The sequence below is a fragment of the Mus caroli genome, unplaced genomic scaffold (genome assembly GCF_978045245.1).
Source record: "Mus caroli unplaced genomic scaffold, Mus_caroli_1 scaffold_1, whole genome shotgun sequence".
Lineage (NCBI taxonomy): Eukaryota > Metazoa > Chordata > Mammalia > Rodentia > Muridae > Mus > Mus caroli.
In genome coordinates this window covers 89,684,526-89,697,223 of record NW_028227256.1, presented here as the reverse complement: position 1 = coordinate 89,697,223, position 12,698 = coordinate 89,684,526, and the positions used below count along the sequence as shown (strand labels likewise).

Sequence of the window (12,698 nt, the reverse complement as noted above, 5' to 3'; positions counted from 1 at the left end):
ATGAAACAAATAATAAACCCATACAATAACTTCAAAATAAAGTATATATATATATATATATATATATATATATATATACCTATCACAGCCTCAAAATAGGAAAGACTTAAAGACTTTAAATAGCACAGATCACAGGAAGAAAACCCATAGGACTGCACCAAAATCAAACATACCTGCTGTCTGGGCCATCATTGGGAAAATAAGTAGGTAAGCCACTGAACCAGGAAACCCTTGGGATGCAAACATTTGATTGGGTTGAGAATACATTTAAAAAATCTATTAGGAGTGGGGGGAGATGGCTTAGTGGGTAAAGTGCTTATCAAGCAAGCACAGAGACCTAAGTTTGGATCCCAAGCACTTATGCAAAAGCTGGTTACAGCTGTGCACGCCTGTAATCCTAACCGTAGGGGAGGGGCAGAGACAGGTTTTCTGGACAGACACAGACAGACAGACAGACACACACACACACAGAGAGAGAGAGAGAAAGAGAGAGAGAGAGAGAGAGAGAGAGAGAGAGAGAGAGAGAGAGAGAGAGAGAGAGAGAGAGAGAGACTCAAGGACTAGTACAACCAGCATCCAAAAGAGGAAAAACCTACATACCTACATGCCAGCAAACTATTTGAACTGACACTTCTCTGAAGATGGTTTGCAAGTAGCCAATGGCAAGTGAAAAGATACAGGCCTTGTCAATCACCAAGGGAGGATACCATGTAACCAAGCTAGTTTGACAGTTGCTAAAGCAAAAGGATGCCAGCCATCTGGGCAAAAACAGGTGGCATGGCCACAGCTCTTATAAACAGTTTCTCCTTGTAAACAGTTTCACCTGTAAATGAAATCCTCCTGGTCTACTCAGAATAAGTGAAAGGATACAGTCACAGGAAGCCTTGAATCAGGAGGCTGTTACAGCTGTGTTTACCAAAGCACCCCCCTCGCCCCCCCCCCCCACTGGAAATGAATCAGGTGTCCATCACCGACAGGTAAAGGAAACAGAATTTCTATGGTGGGGTCATGCAGGTGAGGGCAGTCAGGCACATGTGTACAGGAAGGTCCTAAGTCCTGGACAGACTCTCATCAGAGAATATGTGTGGTCCATGGGTGACACAGCTGACCTCCAGGATCAGAAGCAGGGGATCTTCCACTGGACGACTCCTGAGTCTATTCTCAGGCAAACCACTTGCATACCTCAGTGTCTGCCTCTTGGGAGATCAAACCAAGATAGATCTGTTCTCTGGACAAAGATCAGGCTCTAAGTGATCACAAAGACCAGGCTCTAAGTGGGCATTCTGAGCTCTGGGCTTTCCAGTCTCCTCTCCAAGAATCCCTCCCCGCTCTGCTCCAGGTCCCCTGATGGCACTGATTACAGCTCTGCTGTGACTTTGTCTGTGTGCCCCTCAAGACTGTCTCCTCTGGTCACCAGGAACCACTGGGCAGCAGCCTCTGTTGGCTCCAGAACCTACCCCAGAGCATAGCTGTGACCAGTTGTACCAGGGATGTGGACTTAGCTAGGTTAATCATTCTCTGCAAGGAGGTGCATTCCTACTGATAACCTGAAGAGAGGGGCTCTCTGGTCTTGGTAAGGGGGGCATTCTCCAGCCTTCCTCTCTGGGGCTCTGAGTATAGCTGCCCAGTATGGTCCAGGTGGTGAGTGTGCCAAACAACTGGACCAGAAGTGAGGTGTGAGGGAGAAGCAGAGCAGGGAAACTGGGGCTCAGTATCTATCTGTTTAGGTGAAAATGAAACCCCAGGGTTAAGGGTTGAGGATGCACAGGGGTGGGTGGCATTCTTCATGGTCATGATCTCAAGTTATGGCCATGTGTTTGTGGGTGTCTTATCTTTATGAGTGGGGTTTCTTGTAGAGTCACTTGAAGACATCATTATGAGAGTGTGTTTAGCATGTGTTGGGGTGAGTGACATCTGGGAAATTAAAGACAGTATCCTTGGTCCTGGGAAAGGATCTGTGTACAGGCTCTAGAATAAGGGGGCTCTTTTCAAAAGGCCACACTGGGGCTGTGCAGGCAGATGAGGGGCCCCAGGTCCCTCTTTCACACCCAGCCCCACATGGTCATAGGAGATTCCTCGCAAGCACTTTATTGAAAATTCCCAAAGACCAGTGGCCTGCAGGTGGCAGCTCCATCAGAAGGTGTTTAGCATCCTGTTTCCACAAGGTTCCATTTGTAGGGAGAGGGGCAGCTTCACCCTGCTCCTTCCGGCATGGCCTGGCTACATCAGCATCTTTGCTGTCTCTAGGTCTCGCAGTCTTTTCGTTCTTGCTATATTCCCAGCCCCTCCAGGAGGGCATAGTCTGGTGAGAGGATGCTCACAACTTGTTCTTAGGACAACGTTGCAGGGCCTCCCTCAGGGCCTCCACCACACGGTCCACATTCTCAGTGGTGGCGTTGTAGCCCAGGAGGCCAATCCGTAGCACCTGGTAGGCATGGAACATGCAGATGTCAGCCGCTGTCCGCAGCCTCTTGTCTGATAGGAGCTGGTTAGGGTAGGGTAATTTTATCACATGGGATCGGCATCCATCTGGTATGCAGAAGAGAAGTGGCCTCATGGATGCCACACAGGGGTCAGAGCCAGCCCTCCCCACTATATCTAAAACATAGAGTTCAGGGGTACGGCCAGGGAGGGTCACTCAGAGCTCAGAGTGGACTTGGTAAAGCTGATGTGTGACCTCCCGACTGTGGTGGAGAGGGCTGAGGATATTCTACTTGAGGTGCTCATGCCCTTTGGGCCCTGTAGTGACCCAACACAGATGGGCTGTGAAGCAGAACTTGATAAGGGGGAGGGGTGCCTAGTGCCTCTGGTTATAAAACCCTGGCTTCCCAGAAGCCTCCTCACCTTCTCCTCAGTGGGCCCAAGACCCCCAGAGATTTCAATGCTGAAGTGGTCCAGCACATAGCTGACGATGTCCCTCCAGTTGTAGCCGGCAGGCACAATCACGGTGGTGATTGTGGGTAGCCGGATTTCCTGTAAGAAGCGCCAAGCTTAGCCATATGGACTGGGGCCCTGCATTCCCTCCAGGGACACTCATGTCCTCTATGGTGGTACTCAGGCTGCTTGACCTGTGCTGGCTTTTAGAGTCTAGAGAAAGGGCCAGAGAGAAACAGCTTGCCAGTCAGCTTTTGGCTACCACAGGGCTCCCTTGGCAGAGAATAGGAGGCATCTGGAGATTGTCAAGTGCCTGAAGAGGTTGCCCCCAGCTTTGGGAGGCTCACATCCCTCTGAAACATGGTGCGTGCTCTCACTAATAGATTACAGCCTCCCCCTCCCCATTGGACCAGTGCCTCCCACGGGTTCCTCACCGGGTCCTTCACAAAGAACTTTAAGCCCATCTCCTGCAGGTGTTTGTGCAGATGTGCTGTAGCCTCCCTGTGCCGCCGCCAGCAATTCTCCAGGCCCTGTGGGGGAAAGGTGGCCATGACAGCAGCATGTGCCAGCCCCTCTATTGCTTAGAGATACTGGGCGACTTCTGGAACCCCAGGCTCTGAGGAGACAAGAGTCTATGCTGGGCCAGCTTGAGGAAAGAGGATATCTTCTGGGTCTGGGAGGGAGAGAAGTGGAACCTAGCCTCTGATGGGTACCCAGGAGGCCCTGGGGAGACAGGCAGGACACATTTCAAAGGACACATTCCTGCCACTCAAGGAAGCTGGGATTACTGGCCATGTGGGTTTGGTGTGATCAGAGTCAGGTCCCATTCATTCTGACCCTGGACCTAAGGAGGTGTGATATATGACCTCTAGGGACAGTCCTTCCTGCTCTGGCCCCACGATCACTCCTAGGTCATATTTTGCCCACCATTAACTGCTTCCCACTGGCCACTAGATCTCACCATCTTCTTAGCAGACTGAGCTCTTTCCCAATACTCTTCCTTCTTCCATTTTAGGGTCTCAGTCTATAGCTAGCCACAAACTCTTGATTCTGCATCAACACCCTGAGTGCTAGGACTACAGGTAGGTACCATCATCTTTGGCTATCCATGACTTCTTATTTTTTCCTATCCAGCTCATCCCCTAGTTTTTGCTCCACAGGAATGTATCCTCAAATCAGAGTCCTAGCCAGGGTGTAGGTGACCGTCTAGATCATGAGTCACTTCATTTTTAACCCAGTTCTCATGCAGCAACTTCATGAGTGGTCCTAAGATTTTGAACATACTAGCCAGAGCCCAGGACTCCTCCTGGCCCCTGTGGCTGGCAATGGTCTTTGAGGGACATCAGGACTCAGAAGAAGGTGGCCAGGTTTTGGGTTTTGTTTTTTTTCTGTTCTGTGACCTATGTAACCAACTGGGCCCGTAGCCACACATCACCTCCATTTCCTGAGAGTGGATTTTGCACTGGACACAACCACTGACCCAGTTGGCCAGGAACCTGCACATGCCTGCAGAGGGCCAACCCCTTCTCTGATGAGAACTTCAGTGACCAGGAGTGTCCCAAGGGCTTGTGTTGGAAACTATCTTGGCTAGCAATACAGGAGCTACAGGTGGTGTTGGCATGTGTCTGTCAGTGACATTTATAATGAAACCCAAGGTATCTGAGCATGGTGGTGCATGCTTATAAAGCCAGAACATGGAAGGTAGATGCAGGATAATTAGGAATTCAATGCTAGCCTGGAACTAAGTTTGAGGCCAGCTTGAGCCACATGAGGATTTAGCTCTTTCTTTCTTTCTTTCTTTCTTTCTTTCTTTCTTTCTTTCTTTCTTTCTTTCTTTCTTTCTTTCTTTCTTTCTCTCTCTCTCTCTCTCTCTCTCTCTCTCTCTCTCTCTCTCTCTCTCTCTCTCTTTCTTTTTTTCTCCTTGCTCCATCTGGCCCTTATGAAATCTTCAGACCTGTTATAATGGAGTAAGTATAGACCCTGACCTTAAACTTAGATTTCCCAGTTTCTAGAAACTGTCAGCCAAATAAGTGTAACTATAAGGTACTCTGCCTGTGGCACAAACAGACTAAGATAGCCTTTGATCTGCCAACTGCTTGGCTGTATGTGCCCCATCTCTGAGACCCCTGTCACCATACCTACCTCTCTCAGAAACCCCACTTAATTCTGAGGAACCTCTCCTTTTCGACCTCCACTGTGATCTGCTGAGTCACCGAAGGGTCAGACCAGAGTGTGCCTCTGTCTGCTCTGGGCTCTGTCTTCCCAGATTCCTCTTTGAAGAAGCCAGTCCTTCCCTGACCCCCACCCCTTGGGAGGACCTCCATATTCCTGGCTACACCATAGCTTCTCCTACTCCAAAGCCTGGGTCTATTGGCGAACAGATGGACTGCTGTCTTAGGAATCCTCTTGTCTCCTTTCTCTGGAGCAATCTGAGGGAGTCACAGGAAAGGAAGCATCCCACAGGTGCCCAGTCTGAGGTGCACTCCGGCCTGAGGGGCTTCCTTCCCTTCCCTCTCCACTTCTTTTTCTTCTTCCCATTAGGGTGAAGTCCCTACTATTACCTGCTCTGCAATGAGTGCCAGGCTCTCCCTCAGGCAGTATAAGCTGGTGACAGGTGTGGTATGATGAATTCTGGGGAACAGAAAAAAAGAGCCTGGTTCAACGTCATGGTAGGGACTGGGCCAGGAGCTGACTGTCCCACCCTGACAGCTCGAGCTCTGTGGCAGGAGCCAACCATTTCCCAGGGACACTTCCTGCTTCAGAGTCACAGAGTCAGGAATGCCAGGGAGGGAAAGCCAGCCCAGGGCTTGGCACCATGTAGGGGAAGGAAAGAGGAGAGGCACATGCTTGATTGCTATCTTCCCACCAGGACTCCATGTTCTTGTGAAGCCAGCACTGGGCGCTTTCTCCCCAACAGTCCAGGACATCACTCTGATACCCTGTCTTGGGTGTTGTACAAGACCTCTCAGGATCATGACTGAGGTGGCCTATGGAACCTCTAGTTTACCTTCCAAGAGAGGTAAACTGAGGCCTGGAATGGAAAGGTAGGGTCAGGTGCAAAAAAACTGAGGGAGGATAAGGATTGTGGAAATGGTAGTGTGGCCTGTTTATTAGCCCTGAGCCTCTGGGCCAGGTAGCAAGTGGGGCCTCAATTTAACGGCTAGCACAAGAACCCTCAATTAGAACATAGGGGCTCAAAGGCACAAAGGCCTGGAGTGCAGAACTTGACCGGCATGGCTGCTTTGAGGCTGGGTGTGGGGTGGGCATCCCCTGGGCCTACCGGATACTCACACTCTGGTCTTGCCCTCACATCCCCACAATTTGGCCAAGTATTTGATGTCTGTGTAGAAGGAGACTGGCTTTGTCTTCCGGGAGTAGACCTTGAATCTGGACAAGAGAAGCCAGTGTGAGTACCTACCTGCCTTTGGCTTGGGGCTGTGCTGTGTCACGGATGCGGGGTGCATGGGATCTTGTGAGTCCAGGAGGAACATGAGTTCCTCAGAGTGCCCAACCCTCTGAGGTCTGCATGACTGTGACTGTCCCATGGGTACCTAGAACCAGTACTCCACCACTCTGTCTCTTTGTTTCTCCCACTTCCAACCACAGGTCTGTCCTGTCTCCTTTATCAGGGAAGCCGCTTTCCCAGGTGGGGCTCCTGAACCCTTCCCCCAACTCCTGGTAACCTTCATCCCTTCTTATATGGCTCTCAGCCCCGACTTTCCCTGTGACACTGCTAGTGTCTGACATGGCAGCCAGGATGAACTCCTGACCATACCAAAATCGACTCACTTGGGTCTGGACTCAGAGGTTGGTTGTGGCTGACGGTCATTACCTGATAAGGTCTCTCTCTCATGACTTTGTGTCTTCCTTCAACCCCCATTATCTAGGCCCAGGATCTAGATACCAGGATCCTGAGATGATGGTAGGACTATAGAGTCAGGGGTGGCTTGTGCTTCTCTGGCAGGTCCTATGCCAACTCCCAGAAGCTGAGCAGAGGTTGAAGGGTGGGTACTGGGCTCTGAGCATCCAGATACATTGGATCACCCCTTAGTGTGACCTCCAGAACCTCCAGAATGCTAGCCTCTGGTCCTGCCCACAGCCCAGGCCCTGCCATGTGTCCTCCCCTTTGCCCTGTGAAACATCTTCGGAGCATATCTTGGCTTTTAGGACATCCCAGCAGGGTGAACAGGGAGAGGTCTGAACATGGAGCCTTTCCCTCCCTCTAAGAGCCAGCAGTGCCCCTATCAGAATCCATATCCCAAAGCAAGGTGTGGACCACTCACTTGGCCTTGTCGTTGAAAGAGATGAGGGAGATCCCTGGTGGGGCATTCAGGACCTTCTGAGAGCTAGCGTACATGATGTCAATGCCTAGGGTAGGGATGGAGAAGGGGGTGTCTGAGATCCCACGGAAGAGTTCAACAAATAGGTGTGTTTGTACAGTCTGTACCATGCTCTGCAATTGGTGGGCCAAGATTTTGCTGAGATGTGGGTGCCGGAGAGACCTGGCCTCGAATATCAGCCCCAGTTTGTTATACTTACAGCCTCAGGCTGGAGCCTCTTAGCCTTTCTAATTTCTGTGGACAGTCAAGCATAGGCAGTACAGCATGGTGTCTGCGGGATGTCCCTGACACCATGCAGGACTGGACACGCTGCATCTGATACTCAAGCCCAGCCCTTCCTCATCCTGTCTGCTCCTACTACAGCTGGAGAGCCTCCTATCCGCACACCCATCCCAGAGTAGCAGCTGCCTCCGGTGAACCCCCCACACCCTCTCTCATGGCCTGGCAGAAACTCAGGCGGGTGACTCACTTCAGAGTCTGCTGTCCCAGGAATATGGTATGTGAGTGATGTGTCCCCAAGGGATGATGTACTGAAAAGTTGGTCCTTAGTGTGGAATGGGGGGGTTGGGACCTCTAAGAGGCAGGGCCTATCAGGATGTTATGGGGTCACTGACTATCCCCAGGAATTGACCCTGCCTAGTTCTCAGAAAAGGGCTGTTAGAAAAGACCATGCCTTTCCCTTCCTGGTCTCTGGCTCCTCACCCTGTGATTTCTTCCTCTTGCTTTACTTCTACTGTGTTGCTATCCTCCTGGAGGGGATGCATCCAGGACCTGTGCCAGAGACCCTGCCATGCTGTTTGGACTTTCTGGCTAGCAAACTGCAAACTACATAACCTCTTTGACCAGGGCCTGGAGAGACAGGGCCACAAACCCAGTTATGGTCTGGTGGTGGTTTCTACAAGAACTGTTATACTGAGTCTTCTGTGACCTCAGAGTTTGCCAGTGTGTGTGATCTAGAATATGGGGAGGGGGTCTGAGGCATGCTCTTACCTTGTTGGTCCATGTAGATAGGAACCCCACCCAGGGATGCCACCGAGTCCACCAGGAATAGGCACTGGTACCTGGGGGAGTCATGAACATGGAGGCAGCACAGTGAAGCATTGTGGGAGTTCAGATTTCAGCCTAAACTGGGCGTCTGGTGGTGGTGGTGGGGGAAGGGCTTGAAAGTCTTTGGAAGGGCAGCAGGGAAGGAGGGAAGCAGGGAAGCAGGGGAGCAGGGAAGCAGGGAAGCAGGGAAGCAGGGAAGCAGGGAAGCAGGGAAGCAGGGAAGCAGGGAAGCAGGGAAGCAGGGAAGCAGGGAAGGGTCCTTTTCACTTCTCATGTGGGCTTCCGTCCCTGAAGCAGCTCCTTGAAGCCAGAAGCAGCTGTAGCTGTAGTGCTGGGCAGGTATCTATATGTATATGGGCAGGGGGGGGGCTGGGTCATGGCCCAGATGGCTCTGTTGCTGGACCTCTCAGAGATAAATGAAGGTCAGCCTAGGTAGACAGAGTTCTGAGTGACAAGAGCTAGCGTGGGTTCCCAGCAACCTGGCAGCGCAAAGGTCTGGGCTTCCTTCTTGCCTCTACCAATAGCTACACACTTGGCCACCTGCCAGAGACACACAGCCTTTAAGACCAGAGTCCAGCTCCAGCAGCATCAAGTATGTTCATCCCCTCCCGCCCAGCTTTCCTCACAGAACCATGTAAGCACAGTCACAGGCAAAGCTTGACCCTATCTAATTAAGCTCCACACATGAGCAGGACTCTATGTGGGGCTCTTTCAGTGGGGGTCTTGCCCATATGGGCTCCACATCCCTGAGGGCCATGGTGGTCCTGCCATGCTAACCCTCTATGGCCCTGACAAGGTCCTCTTCTGGCCCGTGGTCAGCTTGATAGACAGCACTGCTGTTTTACAGAGGGGCTACCATGTCCTGGAACAGTTCTCCTGTAAACCCCTGTATGGGATTGGGGAAGAAGTATAGGCAAGGGGCAGCTTCAGGGCTAGGGAACTCTGGTTGAGGTGGGAGCAGGCTTTGAGATGCACAGGCTGGGCAGCACCAGCCTTTGCCAGCCACGGGATGCCCCAATGGGTCAGTACCACTGTAGTGGTATCTGGCTACAGGGTACTTGGTCCTATCCCAGCCTCTGGGTCCTCATCAGATAAAATGATGATAAGACACATATTCATTCTGGTATGAGCAAACCCACCCATACCATGTGACAGTGGCAGTTGGGACACCTTGTCACTGATAGCCCTGCAGCTCCCTGGCAGCATTGTCCAGTCAGGCTTTGGGCTTTGCTCTGCCCTGGTACTACCATGCCAGGCCAGCCTTACCTATGGCAGAGCTCCCCAAAACCATCCAGGGGCTGCACCACGCCAGTGGATGACTCCCCGTGGGCCAGGAACAGCAATACCGGTTTGTGCTGGGCCAGGCCCTGGGGGACAGAGGTGACAGCTCTGAGCAGGACTGATGGAGACCTCTCTCTGGATCAGCCAGCTCCTTACAGAGGGACATCGGTTTGTTGGGGCAGGACCAGGATTATCCACATATTTCCAGCTCCCTCCATAATTGGATAGGCCAATTTAGAAATAGGCACATGATGTGCCTCACCCCTTTTCTGTCAAAGCACGATGATGGAGGGAACAGAGGCTAAAGCATGGCTAAGAAGAAAAGAGTAACCAGCATCTTGCCTGCCTTGCAGTCTGTAGGTTGGGACTGGCCTGACCCACATTGAGGGGCTGCCACCCTGGAGTTCAGTAACAGGTCATGCCTCCCTGACTCCACACAGCCTGGCTGGCCCTGCCCACAGGACTGCATCCCAGACTCCGTTTTGTTTTCAGATGGAGGAAGACTTCCAAACTGATCCTGGGTATAGGAACCCCTCCCTTGGCCAGTCTTAGTCACTGTGAAGTCAAGCCATAGGCCTCAGAATCCCAGCCAACCCCACCAATGATGATTCCGGTGTCTCAGTACCTCCTCCACCTCCTGCAGTGTATAATGTTCTCCAGGCTTCTTGATCATCTGGTGCACACGGGCTCCTGACGACAGGGACAGAATGGGTGTTGAGTTAGACATAGTGTGGGGTGGGGGATAGGGGGTGGGGGAAGGACCGAAGGAGTTGAAGGGGACTGCAACCCCTTAGGAAGAACAATATCAACTAACAGAACCAACCAGAGCTCCCAGGGATGAAACCACCAACTAAAGAGTACACATGGAGGGACCCATGGCTCCAGCCATATCTGTAGCCGAAGATGGCCTTATCTGGCATCAATGGGAGGGGAGGCCCTTGGTTCTGTGTAGGCTTGATGCCCCCAGTGTAAGTGGTGAGGCAGGAGTGGGTAGTGGGAGGGGGAGCACCCTCATAGAGGCAAAGGGGAGGAGGGATGGGATGGGGGGTTATTGGAGGGGGAGCCAGGAAGGGCAACAACATTTGAAATGTAAATGGATAAAATAACCAATAAAAAAAATTTAACACACACACACACGAAATAGTGAGGGGGACCGCACTCATGCTGGCTCTCACATGGCTTTACCACAGGTGAAGTGGAGCATGCTCTGTGAGGCTTGCTTTTCCCACAGATGCAAGCACTGTCCTGGCCTCCAGGGCTTTGAGCACAGAGCTTTTCAGTGGTGGGGGTGGTGTGTGTGTGTGTGTGTGTGTGTGTGTGTGTGTGTGTGTACCTCCTCAGGCTGAGGAGGCTCTTGGCAGCCTTATCACACAAATATTATCTATGTGAGGTGACTTTGAGCACTGCAGGCGGTATGGTTTCCTACCTACCCCTGGTGCCATTCACAGGTATCCCATGTCACTTGATGGACAGCTGGATGAAGGGTGAGAGAAAGAGCAGGCTTTGACCTGTGGATCTAGGAACACTGGGACCCAAGCACCTGTCCTGATTCTTGTCTCTGAATCCCATGTCACATGAACCTGCTCACCACCAGAGTCCTAGCAGGGGACAAACCTGAACCACCCAAGTCTCAGTGAAGGGCAAAGAGTGGCTTTGGGCCTGGATGACTGATGCCCATCAACCATGTGACCATGCACTTGTGAACCATGGGGGCCATTTGCAAATGCCAGAGTCTGGCAGAAATCGAGGTGTAAAGCCTACCCTCTTCCATCTCAGGCTCTGGAGGGAGAACTGTTGCTAGGTCTGCATTTACAGACAACCAAGGCTCTGAGATTTGGGGAGAGAATCAGCCTCTGAAATTCCAGTCTTCCTGAAGATCTTAGAGAGCTGCTGGGGCTCAGATCAGGGGGTTCCCTGTAACACCTCTTCCATACATTTCAGAAACAATCTTGTCCTAACTGGACAAGGCCAGTCTGCTAGGGCTGGGAGAATGCCCGGATGCCTTCCTGGAAGAGGCAGCATCCTATTCAGGGGTGGTGGAGGCATTAGGGTCACAGGGAGGAGTGCCTAGTCAGATGGAACAGGCACTGATCTGGTAGAGATACCTTCAGGATTCCCCCAGGAGGCCTCTGGAGGGATAACAGGAGGTCACAGACCACTCTCCCTTACCAATACGATCAGCAATCTCTGCAGCCCGCATTCCCCAGATGCCATTGGTTCCAATTAGAAAGGAGTCCCCAGGCTCTAAGAGGTTGAACAGGGCAGTCTCCATGGCGCAGTGCCCTGAACCGCTGACAACCAGTGTGAGAGGGTTTCTGGTCTGGAACACATACTGGATGCCTTGCTTGATCTCTTCCATGATCTAGACAGTGGGCACACAGGTCAGATCTGCCTGCTATGGAGTGATCACCACCCCTAGATGGAGGCTGCCGCCACCAAGGCCTACCTGAAGCATCTCTTTTTGCATGTGGCCAATCATTCTCAGACTTCCCGCCGCCAGCACACGGGGAGCCAGGTTGGAGGGCCCCGGACTCAACAGGAGCCTCGTAGGAACTGACAGGGGCTTGCTCAGGGCCTCTGGGGGTGGCACCAGCAGCTGGTGCGAGCCCATGGTCTGGATCCAACCTGCCGCTCTGGAGTCCAGCGTCACACTGGCCTTGGCCAACATCCGGAACATTTCCCAGCTAGCCCTGCGCTGAACTCAGAGGCCAGGCCTGGTTGATGAGTCCCTGTTTCTCCAGTCCTTTTATTGTCAATTTAACCCTGAACAATGTTTGTCCTTCTGTCAGGGTGGACAGGACAGTGGAGGTGTGTACCTTCCACAGGGGGAGGGGAGCCTCTGGTGTCCCATCAAAGAACAGCAGTATGAAGAGCCTCACACCCCTCTCCCTGGGTCCCCTCACAGCCCAGCCAGGGGTCTGAAAGCTTCAAGAGTCAGAGAGCAAGTGCCTGAGGCTTGTAGGTCTGATGTATTTTATTGCAAGCACCCACCTGAGCACAGGGTTCCATGGCAGCCAGGCCGGGTGTGGCTGTGTTCCAACACAGCTTCATTCATTTAGTGCTGCCTGTATGTGCAAGGTGTAAGGTTACCCACTGCAGCATGGGCTAGCCTCTGTCTCTCCCTAGCATCCCCAGTCACCAGTAGCTCCTTGCATG

General features: G+C 52.2%; 1 protein-coding gene across 2 annotated transcripts; it reads right to left on the bottom strand.

Moving 5' to 3' along the window:
- Positions 1 to 2,072: 2,072 nt before the first annotated feature.
- On the bottom strand, positions 2,073 to 12,304 carry Agxt (alanine--glyoxylate aminotransferase). Of its 2 annotated transcripts, none has more exons than XM_021165479.3 (11): positions 11,989 to 12,303; positions 11,712 to 11,904; positions 10,168 to 10,232; positions 9,528 to 9,628; positions 8,205 to 8,275; positions 7,158 to 7,242; positions 6,166 to 6,261; positions 5,436 to 5,505; positions 3,309 to 3,404; positions 2,845 to 2,973; positions 2,073 to 2,425 (listed from the first exon to the last, which is right to left on the bottom strand). In XM_021165479.3, exons 1-11 carry the CDS (start codon positions 12,217 to 12,219, stop codon positions 2,318 to 2,320), a joined length of 1,245 nt encoding a protein of 414 aa, XP_021021138.1. In that variant the 5' UTR covers positions 12,220 to 12,303; the 3' UTR covers positions 2,073 to 2,317. The 2 variants fall into 2 exon arrangements, with proteins under 2 accessions (XP_021021138.1, XP_021021145.1); XM_021165486.3 differs by lacking the exon at positions 2,073 to 2,425 and adding an exon at positions 2,433 to 2,529 and having other exon boundaries at positions 11,989 to 12,304.
- Between the last annotated feature and the right edge of the window lie 394 nt (positions 12,305 to 12,698).